The sequence below is a fragment of the Anneissia japonica genome, unplaced genomic scaffold (genome assembly GCF_011630105.1).
Source record: "Anneissia japonica isolate Jap-2015-1 unplaced genomic scaffold, ASM1163010v1 scaffold2294_len30533_cov99, whole genome shotgun sequence".
NCBI classification, from domain to species: Eukaryota; Metazoa; Echinodermata; class Crinoidea; order Comatulida; family Comatulidae; genus Anneissia; species Anneissia japonica.
Window position 1 is genome coordinate 1 of NW_022712228.1, and position 23,753 is coordinate 23,753.

The window sequence follows — 23,753 nt, forward strand, 5'->3', positions numbered from 1 at the left end:
TTTGTGTAAGTACGTTGTGCCAACGTAATTATTTGACCTTCAACCAACGTCGGCCCGACGTTGATACAACTAGTCGGATAGACGTCTTTGCAACTGGCTGAATCGACGTTGGCCCGATGGAAAAACGGCCGTCGGGCCAACCTTTGTGTAAGTACGTTGTGCCAACGTAATTATTTGACCTTCAACCAACGTCGTAAGTACGTTGTGCCAACGTAATTATTTGACCTTCAACCAACGTCGGCCCGACGTTGATCCAACTAGTCGGATAGACTTCTTTGCAACTGGCTGAATCGACGTTGGCCCGATGGAAAAACGAACGTCTAGGCAACATCAGAAAGGTACGTTGGGCCAACGTGATTGGTCGACGTTGCACAAACATTATCGGGCCAACGTAGATCCAACTAGTCGGGCCGACGTCTTTCCAACAAGCTGAATCCACGTTGGGCCGATGGAAAAACGGCCGTCGCGCCAACCTTTGTGTAAGTACGTTGTACCAACGTAATTATTCGACCTTCAACCAACGTCGGGTCAACGTCGCTTGCTAGCTGGGATCGTGCAAATCGATAGCTCCCTATTATAAGTTTGTATACGCACTGATGTCACAATTGGTTCCTTGCCACCCTGAGGGACAGGCGCAGAAGTAGTAGTTGATTTGATCGATGCAAGTGCCTAAATTCTGACAAGGGCTACTTTGACACTCATTGATGTCTAGATATAGAAAAAAAAAAAATAGAAAGATATAATTAAAGAAATGCATTAGCTATCCCTACCATCTTATTCATCGTCATCATCTTCTCTGTCAACAACACTACCATCATTGTCATCATAATTATCATTATTGTCATCATCACAATCACAATCACTGTCATCATCACTGTCATTATCATCATTGTATTTATCACCGACATCAACATCATCGTTACCATCATAATTGTCATCAGCATCTTATCTTATCCACCCCATCACCATTATCTTTGCAACAGTCGCTGTCACAAGCATCATCATCACAATCATCATCATCATCATCATCGTCATCTTTATGGTCATTATCATCACCATTATCATCATCTTCACCATTGTCCTTGTTAATGCCAAGTTCACTTCCTAATATTATTTACGTCTGTCGCCCTCTCTAGTTTAGCCGTGTAAGAAAGTTTTTACACAATATGGCTGTTAAACGTCAGGCTATACTTTGATGTTTTAAGTAACAAGTATAATTGTGCTTCAGAAGGTGTTTCTCGGTATGCTTAGAGATATAGTAAGGATGATTCATATGTCATTTCATTAAGCAGTATATTAAGGATGTATTTCGGATAGTTCTAAACCTATTATTGCTATGTTTATAGGAGCATTTATGTGAGTGCTCGGCCTTCACGCTTGAGTGAGAAGGTGTTTTCTATCTGCTTAGGCTAGCCTATTATAGTACACATCATTCGTTTAAAGTTTTGAGATGTTCATTGTTATTAACATTTGTTTAGGTGTTCGGGGATTGTTGTCATAAGATATTTAGGATGTTTCCAGAAGTAAATGCTATGACTACATAGATGTTCAATGTAGCTGTTGAGTTGCACAGAGATTAGGGATCAACTGTACGGTAAATAAACTCCATTTTCTAGATTGAAAGTTGGTAAAATTAATAATATAATGTAGTCAACCATCCTTTAATAATTATCAAGTTCTTTGATATTTAGAACATATCGGTATACAGTACAGGCTGTACTTTGCATGGAGCGTCATTATGTTAATGTTCATCACTATTTATTACCGTATGTTATATCTGATATACCTATTAGATGAGTTTAATTTTGATTGATTTACAGTTAATCGTCACTTGTATCAGTGTCAACTGTCACAGATGTGTGGTTGCGCTTAAACTTGAACTAAGGATAAGAGTATACGTTGATATTCTGTCATCAGTTCCGAAGTTTTTAAGACGCATTAAACAGAACTCCAAAATCTCTGCTGCATTCTTGTTTGTTTGATTTATTGACTCAACAACCACAGTCCTTATTATCAACATAACCATCCCATCTCACCATTGTCAACACCAACTGCCATCATAATCATTATCTCATGCTAATCATCGTTATCAGCACCACCATCAGCCTTGCCTTATGAGGCTAATTTCTTACCACTACATATTCATTATAATATCAATAATCCTTAAGCCAGGCATTAACTGTACTCGACGGATGTCAGTCGACGCAATTCCACAACACGCGCGCAACGGATTGTTTTTAATGATGATAATCAGGCTGCCATCGACAATCAGCCGATGGTGTCGCGTCATCTTGCGCTCACATGGAGACAAGTTGGATTCGTCGTAAAACAGTTGTTTGAATCATCGTACGAAGGTCGTTGCATTCGTGGTACGGCCGTCGTACTACGTAGACAGTGCTTGGCTTAATGTATAATAATATTTCGAAAACATTTTCTTACTAGTTTCACAGAAAGTTCCAGAAAATCCAAGCACACAGCTACAAGAGTAGCCACTGATTCCATCAGTACATGTGCCGCCATTTTGACACGGATTTGAGACACACTCATTATCATCTGCAAAAAAAAAAAAAAATTTAAATACCAAGTTAAAACCCCAAACAAATAATTATATAAAAGAAAAACACATTTCAACCTGAAATCAAAGCATTGTAGCAAATCGCTTCTAAAAAAAACAATATAAAATTATAAGAAATCATATTGTATTATTTCATTATGTACATATTTAAATATTAACACAAAATGTACTTTACTTATGGTACAAAAGGTTCCTGAGAATCCAGATAAACAAGTACAGGTGTACATGTTAATGCTGTCCGTACAGGTGCCTCCATTTTGACAAGGACTGCTGGCACATTCATTGATATCTATCAAATATAATCACCATCAATATTTTCTAGTAAAACAGAGCTTATAACACAGACGAAAAATAGTAAATTAAATATTATATATTGTGAAAGAGATGTGCGGGCCTTGGGTTCTTAGGGGTCTCAAGCTGGAAGAAGTAATTTCCGGGAGATGCAGTGGCTGATCCAGATATTTGAAATAGATAAGGGGAGGGAGGTGGTCAAGGAGGGACTTTAACAGATGTAGGGTAGGTCGATCACCTTAGCCCTGCTATGGTTAGGGCTGAGGTAAGAAAATTTATGATTATGGCACCTCTAGATGACCGGAGATGACACTCTCAGAAAAAAATGTTTAATATAATTTTTTCCCCATTTTTATATAATTTGGAAAAATGTAGGTTCCCAGGCTGGCTTCCCCCACCCCCACTTAATCCTCCACCGACCTGCAGTGGTTAAACAAATTTGTTTATCAAATTTAATGTTATTATATTTCTGCACATACTAATGCCCATCGGCACTGATCTCCATGAGACAGTTGATAACAACATATCGAAAACATGCAAATATTATGAATTTGCGGAAGATGTGTTATTTTCCGAGAGATTCTAACTTCCTTGCGGGAGTGCGGAGGGTCATCCCGATTTCTGGGAGACTCCCGCGCAAGTTCCGGGAGACTTGGGACCCCTGGGTTCTGCAAACATTTTGTTTCCACTTTTATTTTTTATTATCTCTTTCACACCCAACAGAACAGGTGTCCCAAGATGGAAGAAGCCACTGGCGGGAAGGTCTGGTTACGGTAGTAAGAATTCTTAACACATCTAACTTTATTTTGCTGCGTATGCTGATACACACAAAACATGGCCATATAACATTTCGCACAGATAGGGATGACAACAGAATGAAATAAGAAAATAATATATATCATCAGGCCGTGGATATGTACCTCCTACTCTAAAGGTAATTTTTGCGCACCTTAAATCTTTATGATTTTCGCAATAAAATGACAATCATGAAAATAAGGGGCGCGCAAAATCATGAAACTCAGAATGATAAAATTAATTAGTGATTGGAAATCGTAAAATCGCAAAAAAAATAAAAGGCCACAGAATATTGAAATTTTAAAATCGAGAATATAATGGTCAGCGAATAAAGGGCTTTACAGTACAGGTTTACATAGCACTTCATAATGCATAGTGCAGGTGCACTTTGACCTTTTAAGCCATATCCGGCGGAATGAACATTTTATATATATATAACAATAATGTTTGTTAAAAATCAGGTTTTTATTTTTCATTTATCCATCTGCAATGTTGCTTTTAATCAGCATACATTAACTAAATCATAATACTTACTGTTTTCACAGAAGACACCATTCCATCCAGGTGGACACTGACAAAAGAACTGTCCCACAAGGTCAGAACAGGTGCCACCATTTTGACATGGGCCACTCAAACACTCGTCGACATCTGGTAAGGGATGAGAAGAAGTAGCAATAACGATATTAATATTATTATGAATAAAGTATGCCAAACCGGGCTAGTGTTCTTATCCTTTTTATCCACAACGGATATGTATGTAGGCATGTGTACACTTATGCGCTGACAATAGGCTACACTGCCCACAGAATAATTCATTTGATTTATTTTCCACTTTATTTCAACTCAGACTCTAAGAAAATGACAAATCGTGACCATCTGTCTTAAATGTTTTATATCTATTTATGTGAAAAATGAATAAACGTTATGGAAACAAAATTGTGGCATGTTAGAGTTACTTAAGAGCAGCTTATAGAGTACTACAGTGTTACGTCATGATACCATGTGATACTACTTTTGCTATCGTTGCAAAATGCGTTCAAGCGGACGCCATTTTCTCCACTGACAAACCAGTAAATCCCAATTTCTAAAGTAACTATTAAGATGATGTATCCTAGTTTTTCTTTGTGAATTTTAATTGCGGATTAAATGTGTGTTCGAAACTAATATAATGCGAGCTTTTGTGTTTTTAGTACATTTTGATTTTAAAAATGCCTATTCCAGAAAGCCTATGAAGTCATTCATGAGTAATGAATGGTAACCAACGTCTGGTTGGCAACAGAGGGCGCCACATGACATTATGACGACACGACTGTGGGACTCTATAGCTCAGTCGGTTAAACTGGTGGTCCTGGTTCAATTCTCATCGCCACTCTTCTTGTGTTTTTTGCTGGAGGGGTAAAATCCTTGTTACGATACAACACCATCTTTCGGATTAGATGTTTAAGCCCTTGTAATACGGCCCATGTGCATGTTAAAGAATGCAGTACACTGTTCGGAAAGGTGTAGGGGATTGCCTCCCAATGTACTGCTCAAATCACCACCAGAAGGACCCCACTGGAAACAAGTCTTCGGACACAGTGGGTTAACCTTGGTGCGATTCACACAAAATTACTTCTACCCTATCCTAGTTCTCTGCCATAAACAGAGAATAATAAGAATAGTCACCAAAAAAATGTCTAGGTTCTCATGCACAAAAAAAACAAAAAAAAGCACATCAATAGGCCACACCATGGCCACAATAGGTAAAATGACATTTTAATGCTGAACACATTGTATTTAACAATAATAATTTAAAACTGAAACATTAGGCAATGGTACACAAATAAATGAGGAAAAAAAAATGATTGATTACGTACTATTCTCACAATGAGTTCCAGTCCGTGCGATAGTACAGGCACAGAAGTAGCCATTGACACCATTCGCACAAGTTCCTCCATTTTGACACGGACTACTCGCGCATTCATCAATATCTTTTAAAGAAAAAAAAAATAACTTTACAACTGGAAAATGTGGAATAGTATATATAGGTGTAATTTTTGCCCTGCCTGATGTGGAAATGTACTGAATACTCAGTGAAAAACAATTGCTAAAAAAAAAATCGCAACTTTTTCCTAGGTGGGACTCCAACCCACGATCTCCAGATCACTAGCCTGGCATCATACCTCTAGATTACCGAGCTTGCGCCTGATGGCCAGGGTTGAATTTGAGTCCAAGTAAGCAGCAGGTACTGCAGTGTTGATAGTAATTGTTATTGTCGTGATGGAATAATAGACAATAACTGGATTTACGTCAGGAGAAACATGTATAGGCGTAATTTTTGCCCTACCTGACGTGGAAATGTACTGAATACTCAGTACGTTTGAAAACAATTGCGAAACAAAATCGCAAGTTATTGTCGGGTGGATTCGAACCTACGATCTTCAGAATAGTATACAATGAATGTTTACGAGTGCAATGGGAAGAATATTTTCAAGAGTTTAAAGATTGACTGTTGCATTCGACGAGGTGGAGCTGAGTTGAATGGAACAGTCAATCTATCAACTAATGACAATATTCTTTCCATTGAGAAAACAAAAAAAAACATTCTCTAAAAAAATATTTGGTACTATTCCAATGCTTATAATGTAGAGTGTGAGAAATTTTGTAATTGGAAATATTGAAATAAAATATAAATCTTAATTCCAAGCTTTCGTTACTATCTCAGCAACTTCTTCAGGGAAACTGATGAATTTACAGAGATCCACTTGTCACTTGATCATTCAAGAATGCAATTGAATTTGAATGATCATGTGACAACCACGGTATAATGTAGTGACAACCCTTGTAGGGTTCATGTCACCAGCCTCTGAGGCACTATGACCTCAGGGTCAGTGCATTTGCATATTACTAATCCATGAGCAACACTCAGTGGACCTGGGATTCCGCAAGAATAACAATTGTGACAACTGACATGCATTCATATGTTGTCGATGACCCCGGCTTACACCAGTGAACTTACCGATGTCGCAGAGAGTTCCAGTCCATCCCGGATTGCAAGTACACGTGAATGAGTTCACATTGTCATTACAGATGCCGTTCATGCACGGATTACTACCACATTCGTTGGTATCTGGCAAAAAAAAATTGTATTACTTATAATACACATATCAGAAGAGATGTTGTGTAGTCTCTCAGTGAGATTGGATGGTTCTATTTATGGTGTAGGAGTGTTTTTAAAGGAACAATGGCAATTAGTGTGTTTATCCAGGTAATTATTCATGAAATAGATGTTTAAGTTAAATTGTTTTATTATCTTTAGCCTTTATTATCTAGCCAATTCACATACACACTTTGTAACTCCGTAAAATTGAGCTATAATAAGGTTTAAAGCATGAATTATTAGTGAATATATCTGCGGTTTACTATAAATGGAAAATAAAGTTTTATTATGATAGTATCTTCCATTACTCATGATGGGGATCATGATTGCTTGATTGATTGATTGACATACTTAATCCACAGTGGGTTCCCTCAAATCCAGCAGGACAGACACATACATACTGGTTGATACCATCAACACAATTTCCGGAATTAAGACAAGGACCACTAGCACATTCATTAATGTCTAAATAAAGAAAACAACACACATACTAATAATTAAGATTTCACTTACAAATATTTTCATAATTAAGCAACAAATTAGGAATAAAAACCTTTTAATATAATATTTGTCCAAAACATTTAAGATGTCATGAGCTAAATATCGAAAAAAATCAATTCCATATCTAAATTGTCCATATCTAAATTGTTTAGTTGTACATTATTAACTTAAAATTAAAAATTTGAATGAGAAAGTATTCTCTATCAATTAACGTAGAGTCAACTCTATTCGCTCTATTATTTTGTTTAGACAATTGGCTGGTCATCAATGTAACAATTTTTATAGTATGCAAATCATCAGTTTCTAGTTAATAAATTATTTGAATTTTATTAGATGAGACTTTCAAAGTTTCAGTTGAATTTTTAAGGTTTTACCAATTTTTGTTTGCTGACAGTGCATCTTAACAGAAAAACCATTTAACAAAACCATATACAAACTTAGTAAGAAATGAGAAGAGTGAAGATCTTAATTGTTTTAATGGCAAAAAGGTCATCTGCGCACACAAAAATGTTAAGTTCTCCTAGTTGCTTGGATTCCAGGATGTAATTTGACCAAATTATGTTGTGCAGATCACACGTGAGTGAATCCGAGCGAACTGAAAGTGCCCTTTTAACAGACGAACGGAGAACTTACTGATATCACAAAGTGTTCCAGCGTAGCCGGGCAGACAACTGCAGGAGAACATATTAACGCCATCTAAGCATGTGCCCCCATTCATACATGGGCCTGACGAACACTCGTTATTATCTGTGGAGAAAAAAACAATGTTTGATTTAACAGCAATGGCATTTTTATTCACAAATGTATATTGATAAAATAAGTTATTAATAAGAATTAGGCTACACAACTTAGAGGCATAACAAAAAACAGACACCCTTAAGTAGATTGATTGCATAATGCTTCAGAGTGGCAGCGTGTGAAGGCCTCAAACTCCTGTCATTTTTGACGAATTAAAGGCGTATATAGTAAAGATTTTTTACACGTTTATACCTTGGTGGAGCATTTTTTATGAATATTACTATAAAGTTAAGAGGTAGGCTTAATTTATACTCCATGAGTAAATTACCTGAAGAGATAAAATAATTTTAGTGTTCTATGAATACATAATGTAAACATTCTGCGGTATCCGTTTTATAATTGGCTATAAAATTCTTAGGAAACTTACTAATTTGACAGTTAATACCGCTATATCCTGGAACGCATGTGCAAGAATAACTGTTTACTTGATCAACGCATGCACCGCCATTTAAACAAGGAGAACTTGCGCACTCGTTGATATCTGGAGAACAACACAAAACGGAAACAAAATCATATAAATGCCAATAAAGACAAAATTTTTCAAAAAAATTATTTAAAAGATACACTGCCAAAAGAAATCGGAAAAAACCTCAAAAATTAAAATTTTTAATAACTCATTTAGTTTATTTTTCAAATAAGACATTCATTTCCAACCAATTGTTTATTGTTTTTATTCATTTTTAGTATGTTTTAATTGTATGTTTTATATTGTTGCTTGGTCATTCTTTGTACTAAGCTTTAAATGTACATATTAACTATTTGTAAACATTAATGAAAATCAGTTTTAACTGCAAATTTGATGAATAAAAAAATACTTTAAATACTTGAAAGAAATTGAAAAAAAAAAAACACAGTTCTCATTAATTTACAGATGAGCAAAAAATCAGGAAAAATCTTTCACCTATACCTTTGGAAAGGAAAGATGACAATATAATTTATTTCTTTTAAATTAACAATTAAAATTTAAGTTTGAGGGTATCTAAGATTTCATTACCAGAAATATCTTTAAATAATCAATTTGATAAGAAACATATAATAATCTATATCTTAATATAAATATTTACACAAACTATGAAGGAAATTATGAATTTATAGCTAATGAAATCATAATGAAAATTCATATGAAGAATATATAAATAATTTAACTATTTGAAATGAAAATATGCATGAAAATTGAATAATGATAATGAAGGAAACGCGGGGAAGCAATAGATGCAAAAAGAATATTTTTAAAGCTTTGTCAAAAGCTATCAAATTTTCTTCAACAAAAGAACTGTTGTATGCCCATATATGGTCATGATGTGATGTCATCATGACCATATTTAGGCATATCACATGTGATTGTCTGGACAAGCCTTCAGGCTAACAAGATCTTGTTGGCATTTTTAACAACAAATCATATTAATGAATGGATAAAGCTATGTAATATATTCCATAAAATACTATAAAGCTCTGGCTACACTATAAAGTGATCAATTATTGGTGAATTTAAAATGAAGAGAAGATCTTGTTTGCCTGATGAAGGAATATCAAGGAAAAGCGAGTGTTACAATTAAGTAACAGCACATTTAGATCAAGCTAAAATCTATGCCAAAATGATTGCATTTTCCACAAATCTGTAAACATATATCAAAGAAACTGATTATGTTGAAAACATTGAATCAAAAATACCAAAACAGATTCAGAATAACTTAGTGCTTCCAATAAATAAAAATAAGATTTTAAAGTAATGTCAGTATACATATTTATATAGATTTATAGGTCAGAGATTTTTAAATCATAAATGATCATTGACAAGCCATTTGAGGAAGCTGGTTTTTGTCTCTATTTGTTTTCAATGAGTTAAATACAAAAGACCTTTGAAGACAGCTGGTAATCAAACTTAACGACTGACCAATCAGAACTGAGCCCATGAATATGCGTGTATGTAAAATGCCCATATATAGTCATGCTGTTCCTATATATGGAGCAGTGTTGGCATGGACACAGGCATTTAAAAGCAGCAAATCATGAGAATGAATTGTAAACAAAAATAAAGGATACTTGCACAAATATTCATCAAATTTCTGAATGAAAAACATAACTGAATTTCTTTAAAAAATATTTTCCAAATGTTAAGTATTATAAAAACATAAGGTTCAAATGCATAGATATATTTAAAATATCAATCAACAACAGTTGCTTCAGCTAAAGTAATAGAAAAATAGATTATTTTATATGCAATAGAACCACTCCAATTGGCCACCCATCTTAAGGGGACATCCCAATAGGGGATACATTTTCGTTTTCGAAACGAGGGAAAGTATATATTTAAACACTAAGACCAACCCCTATTCAGGGACCGCCCTTTTAAGGGGATACTTTTTTGGTCCGGATGGTGTTAATTTTTTTTATTATATACACAATTTAAATTGTGCATACAACCGCCATGTCACTGAAATGTATAACATATTAAAATAGAGGAAAGCATGTAAGAGCACTGCAAGGATTTATCCACAGTACGTGGCGATAGCCACACAATATACGTCAGCCAATTAATTCAGATGAAATAGTGCCAGGAAATGCAGTGCAAAAATTGCGATAAGTGCATTTAAAACATATATATCAACATACTACATCAAAGAGCTGAGCATTCTGGCCGAGATGTATGTCACACTAAAGGTGAACTGTAAAGATGAGGCATAATTGGGTAACAGACAAATAATAGTACACTGCAAAACAAGTTAAATAGACTAGGAAAAAATCAAAAAAGAGGCCTATAAATCAAGTTAGTGGGAGTGGAATGTTAGAAGCAGTCAACAAAGCCAGATATCCTAATTAATCCGTCCTGGTCACCCTAAGCCCTGCTGACACTTGATTTTTCACCTGGTATACAAATGGCGGCCATTTTTCAAATGGCCGCCAAATTTATCTTAAATGTGCATATAATTGGAACTAAATAAGCTACAGATATGATGTTGGTGTCTAAAATCATTATTTATATACAGGCAACAAATCAGACATTTAAAAACTACTGTCACTCATGCCAGAATGGAACATAATTCAAAAATAGGTGTTTATTTGTTTTAAAATATCCGCAAAATATACTTAAAATGTGTATAAAATAAGAATAAGTATATAAACTCATCAAAAAGTCGTGTTTGGTATCGTTGGAAAGCTCTTCCGATGCTGAATAATGTATTGCAGTTTATATATCAGAAACGGTGTGGTGTTTCATGTACTGTCCCATAAATTCCAATTATGGCATATCATATTAATATAAACAGGACCCATTTGCATAACTCGTGAGCTCTCGGAAGGCGGAGGGGGGTGGGGCGCTCCTACTACTACCTAACACATTACTACCAAGCCTTAAGTAACGCATGTGCTTTCTGGGCTAAGTCCAATAACAGCAAAAGGAAACAGGTTTAAAGGGTAAAAAGGCAACCAATATTAAAATTATTATTATTATTAATATTATTATTATTATTATTATTATTACTATTATTGTAATTTTAATTATTGTAGTGAGATTATTATAGTTGTTTTAATTACTGAATTAAAAATGAACAAAGCATTTGCCTGTACAGGGAGTCCTTTCCAGCCTTTTGGAGGATAAATTCTTTAAGTTTTCTAAGATGGAAATTGGAAGGGGCTTTAGGAATGAGGTAGTGTAATTCCCATCACTGCTCTTCCTTGTATTTCAGTTGGAGGGCTGAAATGCAAGTTACGATAGCGCACCGTCTTTCGGATGAGACATTTAACCTGTTGGTTCCGTGTGCATTATTGCCTGTGTGCACGTTAAAGAACGCAGTATACTAATTGGAAATGAGTAGGAAATTGTTTCCCGATGTACAGTGGTGTAACGACCATGCGCTCCCATGCGGCGGTCCGCAGGGCCCCCGTCACCTAGGGCCCCGAAGGTGCCCCAACCCATAGGGTCCTCACTCGGGCACCCTTACCCAAAAGGGCTTTGTTGATACATAACAGCTTAATGTGTCTCTGAGATCGACTGTAAGACATATATCATAGTATATCCGTGAAGGTTTAATGGGGCCCTGTCGGCCTGGGGCCACCTACAATTTTCCAATTGTTTTAAAAATGGAAATTATACTCGCATTTTAAATATATGAATGCCAATTCCGGCCACTTTGAAGTGCCGTATTCATAAATGATCTTACCTTAGCCCCAACCATGCTGGGGCTGAGGTGGAATAGGTGTGTGAAAGCCACTCCCTACCCACATTCCCTCTATTTTAATACCTAAATCTGCAACTGATATATAATTTATTTCCTTGTTAAAAGCAATCTAGAATACAATGCCAAATATTAGAAAAACGAGCAAATTTAAATTCCCGCAATCAAAGTGTTGACCGGATCAAAAAGGGGACCCCATTCTCAGAAAATCACTGGGCCCCGGGCCCATCGTTAGGCCACTGCCGATGTAGTGCCCAATCACCACCAGAAGGACCTCACTGGAAACAAGTATTATTCCGACTTTTGTGGGTTATCCTTGGTGTTTACACCGATTAAATCCAAGCACCCATAAGGGACAGATATAGAGAAAAAAATTTGTTTAGAAATGGTGGAGACAACAGACATTAAAAAAATAGGTTGTTTTGGAGTAAGCCTACAGTGACGTCATGCTCCCTTCTTTCTGGTCTTTCTTCTCCCTTTCTTCTTCATTTTTTGGGGGTTGGGTTGCACGCAAATATTCAAATTAAAAATGTGTGTGCCAAATATTATTCACAAAACATTTTTTGGCATTGTCTAATAATTAAAGTCTTTTCATCCTTAACACTTATCTCTAGGGGGATTACCCACCCCGGTGTCACTTCGTGAGCAAAAATATTTTACTGATATGCATGGTGCTAATAACATTGTTTCGGCCCGGGACCCACAACTCGTCGTTGCACCACTGGGAGGACCATGCCTGTTAATGTTATAACAAATCAATCACCCAATAAAATATATTATACAGCATGTAACTTTCGGTACCATTGTTCATGTATGTAAAATCATCAATAAGTAGGAAAACACAACATACTGTATTTGCCTTGGCCACCATAGAGTAAGAGTGGGGCCCCTGGCCTATCCTGGGTTCATTTGGACTCGGAGGAACTAAGCATTTCCCCAGAAAGTACACAGGTGTACATATCTGGTCAAACCTTCATAGTAAAATGATGGGTCGTAGTTGGACTGACCTCTTCTAATAAATCAGCCAAAAAGTGTGTTTGTGGGATTTTGTTCTATTTGATAATTAGATTTACAGGACAATATATGAAAAACTACACAGTTTCTGATATGTATATACCGGAAAACATAACTCATCATTGGCAGAGCTTTCAAATGATACTAAACACGACAACTTTTGGTAAGTTTGATTTTTTGATATTTTGCGTCATGTGACTTTATATTGGTCTATATCGCTGTAAATATGTATTATGTTGTTTAGGTGTAATGGCAATAAATGATCAGTGTATAATTCCCTATTTTGATTCCCAGATGGCCGGAAATATGAGGTTTCCCGACTTCTGAGGTATCTTTTAATGACCTTTAATTTCTTCAAAATTCAATGTTTTACCCCTTTTAAAAAAGGTCAGCTGATTTTATATGATTTCTTAGGCCTATACCAAAGAAAATAAATCAAAAATATAGTCAATATATTATTAGGCCAATATCATACCAAGTCTCGCGCATCCGGCGTGAACCTCACGTTTTTCGAACAAACCTCAAGCTCAAGCCACTCCTCTAAAATCTTGCGCTTTTCCACTATAATCTCAAGCTTTATTTGATTAAACTTTTTATCAAATAATATAAACCTTCGCAATTCTATATTTTATCAGGCCCAGGTCATCGAAAAATCTATCGTTCCTGTTATAGCTACTCATTTTTAAGGTTTAATTTCAGCACTAGAGATATTCAGAGTACCCAGAGAGCATCTAAGCCCAAAATTTTTCGGGCCCTTGGACGGGCCCTCGACTCGCATCAATTGGGTTATTTCCTGTTAAATCTCAAGCCTTTAGCTATCTCCAACTTGGCATGTATTCTATATTCCAACATCAATGAGTATTTGGATTCTTTCTTCCATAGATCGATGAACTGATAGGCTTGAAGAATACACTTTCGTACATAATTATTACGACGTCGAGCCAAAATTCCATTGTACCACTTGTATATTTCTATATTTGCAATCAATAATAAGTTTTTTGCTTCAATGAATCTGTTTAAATTATGTTTAATACACAATCAATTTTTTTGATTACATGAAATATAAAAATTTAGCTTTGTTGCATAAAGATGGCATAGATTTCAAATTCCATGATACTTGATCCATTGCTCACATGAGATCAACATGCATACACAATCCCAAAACCTTGCTTGATATGACAGACTTATTTTAATAAACTACAGTAACAGTCACAAGAAACATTTGAGCAGTGTTGGCATGAACACAGGCATTTAAATGCAGCAAATCATGAAAATGAAATGTAAACAAAAATAAAGGATACTTGCACAAATATTCATCAAATTTCTGAATGAAAAACATAACTGAATTTCTTAAAAAAATATTTTCCAAATGTTAAGTATTATAAAAACATAATGATCAAATACATAGACATATTTAAACACATCAAGAACAGTTGCTTCAGCTAAAGTAATAGAAAAATAGATTATTACTTTATATGCAATAGAATCTAACCAATTGGCCACCCTTTTTAAGGGGACATCCCATTAGGGGATACATTTTTGTCTTCGAAAGGGAAAGTATATCTTTAAACACTAAGACCAACCCCTATTCAGGGACAGCCCTTTTAAGGGGATACTTTTTTGGTTCTGATGGTGTTAATTTTTTTATTATATACACAATTTAAATTCAGATGAAAAAGTGCCAGGACATGCAGTGCAAAAATTGCGATAAGTGCATTTAAAACATATATCAACATACTACATCAAAGAGCTGAGCATTCTGGCCGAGAGGTATTTATTTATATATATATATATATATATATATATATTTTAATATTCTGAAATTCCAAAATCCATTAAATTTTAATAACTGTAAAAGTATATTAAATGCTTAAGTGTTTAAAAAAAAAATAAATAAAAAATAAATAAATTTGTGTATAGCACCCTCTATGTAAACACTACAAAACAGAGCGGCCTCTATATTTTTAAAAAACTGTAGTGATCAAACTGCTACCGATTACATTTGTCGGTCGGTACATTTCGCGAAAATAAGTTTGTATCAGGGCCGGCGGAACGTTTTTTAAAGTGGGGGGGGGGCCCACTTATAAAAGATGAATGGGAATATGAATCATGCAGATCGGGAATCAAACCTAGGTGGTGGGGTCAACATTCCTCCCCCGGGAAAATTTAGATTTCTAGATGGCTGGAAATGACCTTTCTCGACTTTTGAGCTGGGTGTCTAATGACTTTGTTCTTCAAAATTTAAGGTTTTCCCCCTCTTGAAAACGGTAAGGTAAACTTTCTCATTACAGTAAATAGGCCTGTTATGTGTGTATACCTTAAGAAAATGAGTAGTTGCATATCGTATTTTTTTTTCAATGAATCGATAAGCTGAAAAGAAAAGGGGGTTCCATCCTAGATGGCGGAAAATGAGCTTTTCCCCGACTCCTGAGGTGTCTTAATTACTTTTAAGTTTTTCAAAATTCAAGGTTTTCCCCTCTTGAAAACGGTCAGGTAATTTGTTCCCATTGTTATTACATTAAAGGCCTTATGTGTCTATACACACATAACATTAAAAAAAAACTAGTAGTTGCATAGGAATTTTCCATGAATCGATGAATCCCAAAAAGAAAAGGGGGTCTAGGGGTCCTCCCCCGGGAAAATTTTGATTCCTAGAAGGCGGGAAATGAGCTTTTCCGACTTCTGGGGTGTCTTTTAATTACTTTTAAGTTCTTCAAAATTCAAGGTTTTTCCCTCTTGAAAACGGTCAGGTAATTTTTTACCATTGTTATACAGTACATAAGCCTTAAGTGTATACATACATAAAAATGTTAAACAAATGAGTAGTTGCATACGAATTTTCCATGATTCGATGAATCCCAAAAAGGAGGGGGGTCCGGTGGTCCTCCCCGGGAAAATTTCGATTCCTACAAGGCGGGAAATGAGCTTTCCCGACTTCTGGGGTGTCTTTTAATTACTTTTAAGTTCTTCAAAAATCAAGGTTTTTCCCTCTTGAAAACGGTCAAGCAATTTTTTACCATTGTTATTCAGTAAATAGGCCTTATGTGTGTATACATACATAAAAATAAAAAAAAAAATGAGTAGTTGCATACGAATTTTCCGTGAATCGATGAATCCCAAAAAGGAGGGGGGTCAGGGGGTTCTCGCTCGGGAAAATTTTGATTCCTAGAAGGCGGGAAATGAGCTTTCCCGACTTCTGAGGTGTCTTTTAATTACTTTAAATTCTTCAAAATTCAAGGTTTTCCCTCTTGAAAATGGTCAGGTAATTGTTTACCATTGTTATACAGTAAATAGGCCTTAAGTGTATACATACATAAAAATGTTAAACAAATGAGTAGTTGCATACGAATACTCCATGAATTGATGAATCCAGAAAAGATAGGGGTGTAGGGGTCCTCCCCCGGGAAAATTTCGATTCCTAGAAGGCGGGAAATGAGCTTTCCCGACTTCTGGGGTGTCTTTTAATTACTTTTAAGTTCTTCAAAATTCAAGGTTTTCCCCTCTTGAAAACGGTCAGGCAATTTTTTACCATTTTTATTCAGTAAATAGGCCTTATGTGTGTATACATACATAAAAATTTAAAAATAAATGAGTAGTTGCATACGAATTTTCCATGAATCGATGAATCCCAAAAAGGAGGGGGTCCGGGGGTTCTCGCCCGGGAAAATTTTGATTCCTAGAAGGCGGGAAATGAGTTTTCCCGACTTCTGAGGTGTCTTTTAATTACAGTACTTTAAATTCTTCAAAATTCAAGGTTTTCCCCTCTTGAAAATTATTATAATGAATCAGTGAACCCAAAGAGAAAAGGGAGGTTCAGGTACTTCTCAGGAAATTGTTGATTTCTAAATGGTTGGAAATGAGCTTTCCCGACATCTGAAGTATCTTTTAGTGGCTCTAAAAGTTCTTCAAAATTCAAGGTTTTCCTCTCTTCAAAACGGTTAGGTAAATTTTTTCCCATTGTTATTACAGTAGATAGGCCTTATGTGTGTGTCTTTTAATTACATTCAATTTCTTCAAAATTTAAGGTTTTCCTCTCTTGAAAATCATTATAATGAATCAATGAACCCAAAGAAATGGAGGTTGGAGTTCTTCCCGGGAAAATATTGATTTCTAAGTGGTGGGCAATGAGCTTTCCCGACTTTAAGTTCTTTAAAATTAAAGGTAATAATTTTTTCCCATTGTTGTTACAGTAAATAGGCCTTATGTGTGTATACAGACATAAAAAAAATTTTGAGCAAGTTGCATGCGAATTTTTTTCCATGAATCGATAAATCCCAAAAAGAAAGGGGGAGGGGTCCTGTGATTCTTCCACGGGAAAATTTTGATTCCTACGTGGCGGGAAATGAGCTTTCCCGACTTCTTAGGTGTCTTTTATTGACTCTTAATTTCTTTAAAATTCAAGGTGCCCCCCCGCCTCTTGAAAATGATTCAATTAATCAATGAACTCCAAAGAAAAGATCCGTGTTCCCCGGGAAAATTTCGATTTCTAGATGGCGGGAAATGAGCTTTCCTGACTTCTGAAATGTATTTTAAGTTCTTCAAAATTTTTTGTCATGAATCGATAAATCCCAAAAAAAAGGGTGGTCCAGGGGTTCTCCCCCTTGAAAATTTTGATTCCTAGATGGCGGGAAATGGGCTTTCCCGACATTTGAAGTGTGTTTTAATGACTTTTATGTTGTTCAAAATTATAATTTTCTTAATGTAAAAAAAAAAAAAAAAAAAAAAAATAAGCTCACGGGTCCTGAAAAGGTAGCTCTAGAATTCTTTTAATTTTCCCTTTTTTTTTTGTTTTGTTGCCCAAGGGAGGGGTCAGGACCCATGACCCCTCCCCCATATCCGCCAATGTGAATTGCGAGAAAATGTAACTCGGTCGGGTACTGGATAAACATTCTCTTTCCCATCCTTCTCCTCCTTCTTCCCTCTTTCTTTTCTTGCATTTCCGATCATACATCGTCGTCGTCGTCGTCAACACTGTGGTAAAATGCAAACACTGGGGCAGTTTCAGAGGGGTCGCAGCCCCTAAAATGTATTAAGAAAAATAATTGTTGTATTGTTGTAAGGTATGAGAGTGCAATTTCCGGGCACTTAAAGGCAGGCGCGGATCCGGACCTCTTTGCACCGTTCGCCAATATAAAGTGAGAGCAGTGCCTGGTGGTCTGGCGAATTCTAACTCTTTCTGTAAGAAATGCCACCTACCTATCTAAAGACAAAATATATAGACAAAATAAACGTTTTGCAATGTCTAAATATTACTTAAAGAGGGACTTAAATTAAATCGGTTGCGCTAGAACGTACGGTAGGCCGACGCTGTTGAGTTCGTTATTATTATGATTTTTATGTCACAATATATGTCACAATATATGGTTAATGCAAAATCAATCACAGGGAGGATATGCTATACATGTGTGTTGATTCTTAAAACTTTATTGAAAGTTATATATAATTTTATTATATTTTGTTATTCCAAAATTACACCAAAGCGGAAACATATTATTTAAAATATTACTTTTTGATTACTGAATTATTATTTCTTTGTTTAACGAATGCTGTACGTTAAAAAAATGGTAGCCGTAGCCTTATTATAGACTTAAAGCTTAAAACTTACGAACACCCTTAGATACAATACATCTAAAAAGAAAGCCAAAAATGACCACCGAGCACTAAGAGACTGATAATGAACACAGAATCAAGAGAAGAGCAATGACGTGGATGGTATGTAAGTTTCAAATCATACAGCGTTGTAAGTGGAAACAAAATTTTTTTTTAAATGATACTGAGAAATTGAGAAGATATCTAATATTATAATACTGTATTAATTGGCAGCTAAAATGTAAGTTTCAAAGCCCGAATAAACAGTAGGTTGGATGTTACTAAGAGTGAGTATAACGCACCCAACCAAATTTGATACGGTCCACATTTTCAAGACAGACGAGAATGTACTGAACATAAATTTGTGATTTTCTGTGATTGAAAAATAAAAAGTTTTTATATTTCAACCAGTAGACATAATCGTGATTCAGAAAAACGCAATTTATTCAATTTTGAAATTTTGGCTTAGGGGCACCCTGTGGATGTAATCTATCATGGAACTTAATAATATAGGCCTTCTCCAAATAATTTTTCGAAATATGAAATCATTATGAGAATTACACATTATATCCGACCGTCCTACCACTAAGCATTGAATTTTGGCAACCAATCAATCACAGAGGACATTTATGCACATTTAATTACTTTCCCAGCTGGTGGCAGTAAAATAAAAATGTTTTATTATTTTTCCTGAAGTTACAACTTAAAAGTTGTGGTCATAAGATTAATTCTAGAGCCGCATCAGTAACAAGATTATTAGGTTAATCATTCCACGTCGCACAGTGGGCCAGAATTGTTTCAAAGTGTGCCAAAAGTCAATACTCATAAGAAAATACTGATTATGTTCATGTTAAGACTGTTTTAGGGGTTTTCAAACCTGCTGAATTCAATTAAACTATTTTAAAATATATATGACGTCATCAAATTACTGTTTTTTGATTGGATGAGTAAAATATTCATTGTAATACCTAGGCAGATCCATATTACCTTGGTTATTAGAACATATGAGGGGTTTTCTAACCCGTAGATTTCAACGCAAGCATATTTAAATATGTATGACGTCATTAAAGTGGTTTTTTTTATTGGACGACGTAAAATTTAAGATCTAGACAGAATAACTTGCCAGAGCTCAGTATGACACGAATGAGGGTTTCTAGACCGGCAAATTCAAATTAGAACATTTTACACTTTATGTGACATTATTAAAATACATTTCTTCAAAGAAAAGGGTGGAAGGTGGAGTGTTAAGAAGACACCTGCAGTACCCCCTTAGTCCGCGTCCACCCCATCAGTCAGCCCTCACCAGCGAAAATAAGCACAAAAGATCACGGTCAAACAAATTGAATTTACCTAATATCGCTATAACTTGCGTAAGCAATACTTGTTGTATTTGAATGGATGCTACATAAATAAATGAAATAAAGAAATTAAATGAGCTGTCCCACTTCATCGGGCATTTACCCCCATCCCATCACTCACCTTGGGATGCCCTTATAATCTCCAGAGGCAATTTGGCTTCAAATTTAGGATGGAATCAAATGTTTAAAAAAAAATAAATAAAAAAATAAAAACAAAAGAGAAAGTGTCGGAAAAAATGATTCCTAGAATAATTGACCTCAAAATAAAAGGGGGTCGAGGTCCTCCCAGGAAAAATGTTGTTTCCTTAATGGCGAGAAATGAGATTTTCCGACTTTTGAGGTGTATTTTAATGACAATTAAGTCTTTTAAAGTTCAAGATTTTCCCTCACTAGAAAACAGTCATGTCAACTTTGTCATTCTTATTAGAGTAAACAGGCCTATGTGTGTATAAAAAAAGGGTAGTTGCATACGTAGGCTTATTTTGATTTCCATGAACCGATGAACCCCAAATAGGACGGTGGTGGGAAAATGATGATTCCTATATGTCGGGAAACGGGTTTTCTCAACTTCTGAAATTTTTGTTTCCCTCTCTTGACGTCCTGGAAAAGTAAGTCTAGAATTATTTTTTAAATATTTATTTATTTAATGTTTTTGTCCAACGGGGTGTGGTCAGGACCCTGACCCCTCCAGATCCACCAATGATCTCCCTCCCCAATTCACTCCTAGATATGACACTGGAAATCGAGTGTACTTGTTTTTACATTTGAAGGGGGGGGGGGGGTATATTAAATCGCTTGCTAAAGGCCGGGTGGCAGATATTGGCAGCTAAACTTGGCATTAACGTAAAGCCAGAAATGTTGATGTCAAAAGCATGACGAAAATCGCCGGTAATTCTAACTTTTAAGTTGGTTTTATGAAAAAAATGTTTTTAAGCGTTTTTGGCTCATAATTAATGCTCTTTATTTTAAAAATATACCAATAATGTCATTTTTTATTTTACTATCTAATTTAGTTAACAATAGGCAAATACTGCAAGAAGTATCAAGTTGACTGCTTTCATCTAAGTAAAGTCATAGGGAGTTTTTCAAAACCGTCAATTTTATCATTATACGAGTAAAATACAACTCTTTCATGTTTACATGGTCATATCACACTTCTATGAAAATTCACTATAATATATGAAATTATTGGTGGATTAATATAATTTAGGATGTTCTCGACCTCAAACAACCTTTAAAAGTTGAAGTTGTCACATACCTATTTTCGAATTTTTGACACACTTTGAACTGATTCTGGCCCACTGTGCGTCGGCGCGTTCACTGAAAACATTTTTTTTTTATTTAATTTTTTTTAAATTGGATTTAACATGTGTATAATGACTTTGATAAACAACCATAATTCTCTGTACTATCTAAATGTTTAAAGAATGGACTTCCTTATGTTGTGGTCATATTAAATGACAATATTTTTAAAGACCATTAAACAAACCACTTAAAAAAATTCCCATGTCGGTGCATGCAAAACGTGTAATTTCCGGAAATTTGGACATAGAACGAACTTCCTTATGATTTAGGCCTTAGGAAATAAATATGGATCTGAACTTTGTAGGTGACAAAGTGTTCTTCCTTATGTTGTAGTCACATTAGAATATAATATCATTAAAGACAATATTCAACAAACAAAATGAAACATATATCAAACTTTTAGGTTAAACTTTCCGCTTTGGAGCATGCATATAACGTAATTTTTAATATTTTCATGACAGTCGAGAATGTACTGATTATATAAATTTTAGATAATTACTGTTGTCCGATTGTGTGCATTGAAAATGTGACGATGAACTCGGGATACGGGCCATGGTTGACACACATTTCGAGGGGGCTGTTGTCACCTGTTACGATGCTATCACATCATCGTCATCTTCATTATCGTAATTAATTGCCCATGGTAAAATAAGGTAAAAACTATTAATTCAGTGTGTATTCATTCATCAATAGAAGTCTCGTAATGCACGAGTGCATTTCTCAGCATCTAGAAAAAAAAAACTTTCCTGAGGGGTAGGAAAACCCCAAGACTCAGACGAGTCACCCCCACCCCATCTGGGAATCAAAATTTTCCCGGGGGAAAACCCCTGGACCACCCTTTCTTTTTGAGATTTATTAATTCATGGAAAAAGAATATGCATGCAACTACAGTAATCATATATTTAAGTATGTATACACACATAAAATAAAATATGAGGAAAATTTACCTGACTGTTTTCAAGAAGGTAAAACCTTGAATTTTGAAGAACTTAAAAAGTCATTTAAAAGACATTTCTGAAGTCCGGAAAGCTCATTGAAATTTTCTCGGGGGAACCCGGACACCCTTTTTTTTTTGGGGGGGGGGGGGTTTATAGATTCATTGAATCATTTTTAAGAGGGGGAAAACTTTGAAGAAATTAAAAGTAATTAAAAGACACCTCAGAAGTCGGGAAAGCTCATTTCCCGCCTTCTAGGAATCAACATTTTCCCACGGGAGAACTTCTGGACCTACTTTCTTTTTGGAATTTATCGATTCATGAGAAAAAAAAAATTGTATGCATCTACTCAATATTTTTTATGTATTTATTTACTGTAATAACAAGTGAAAAAATTTAGTTGACTGTTATCAAGAAAGGAAACCTTGAATTTCTGAAGTCGAAAAGCTCATTTTCTCGCCATCTAAGAATCAAAATTTCTCTCGGGGGAAAACCCCGGAAACCCCCCCCCCCTTTTCTTTGGAGCTTATCAATTCATTGAAAAAAGAATACATATCCAACTACTAATTTTTTTTAATGTATGTATATACACATAACCGGCCAATTTACTGTAATAAGAATGAGAAAGTTTACCTGACCGTATTCAAGAGGGGGAAAACCTTGAATTTGAAGAACAAAGTCATTAGACACCTACTGTAGCTCAAAAGTCGAGAAGGGTCATTTCCCGCCATTTAGAATTCAAAATTTTCCTGGAGGAGAACCCCTGGATCTCCTGTTGGCGACAGTCGTCAACAGTTGTCCGGAATGTTGAACCTGGTTCAACTTTTCCGGTTGCATTGCAGACGCAGACGAATCAGTGCATTGCTAGCTGCCCTGTGCAATCGGGAGGGCACCCCGATTCGTCTGTGAACCATAACTATCACGACTGTCGCCGCTAGGGTGAGCGACTTTATGGAAACCGAGCTAAAACTCTAGATCCGCACCTGAGAGTTCCCTATTCTCAAAATTTTCTATTCCCTCAGCCCCAACCATGTTAGGAGCACCCCCTACCGCTAAATCCTGCATCCGCCCCAGAAACAATCAACTTACTAATTTCACAACGTGTGCCGGAATACCCAGGAACACAGATGCAGATGTAGCTGTTGATTCCATCAACGCGAGCACCTCCAATGAAAAGGAGCACTGTTGCACTCATTGTTAACCAAATCAAATGCTTTGTAGTTCTAATGAGCACATGTTTTAAAGTGCACATGCATGCAAACACAAGCTTAGCAACAC

The 23,753-nt window shown here is 35.6% G+C and overlaps 1 protein-coding gene across 1 annotated transcript; it reads right to left on the reverse strand.

Annotated features, from left to right (window-relative positions):
• Positions 1-2,013: 2,013 nt before the first annotated feature.
• On the reverse strand, positions 2,014-23,670 carry LOC117107711 (fibropellin-1-like). Its single transcript, XM_033249441.1, has 10 exons — positions 23,565-23,670; positions 8,467-8,688; positions 7,935-8,048; positions 7,152-7,265; positions 6,660-6,770; positions 5,518-5,631; positions 4,196-4,309; positions 2,751-2,864; positions 2,440-2,553; positions 2,014-2,051 (listed from the first exon to the last, which is right to left on the reverse strand). Exons 1-10 carry the CDS (start codon positions 23,668-23,670, stop codon positions 2,014-2,016), a joined length of 1,161 nt encoding a protein of 386 aa, XP_033105332.1.
• Positions 23,671-23,753: the final 83 nt, after the last annotated feature.

Bases quoted from the DNA above. Each gene is read 5' to 3' on its own strand.
- LOC117107711 (XM_033249441.1), bottom strand. From the start codon at position 23,670: ATGAGTGCAACAGTGCTCCTTTTCATTGGAGGTGCTCGCGTTGATGGA. The intron at 6,771-7,151 runs GTATGTCAATCA...TTTTTTTGCCAG, and splicing joins GGGAACCCACTGTGGATTAA to ATACCAACGAATGTGGTAGT. The intron at 5,632-6,659 runs GTAAGTTCACTG...TTTCTTTAAAAG, and splicing joins TGGAACTCTCTGCGACATCG to ATATTGATGAATGCGCGAGT.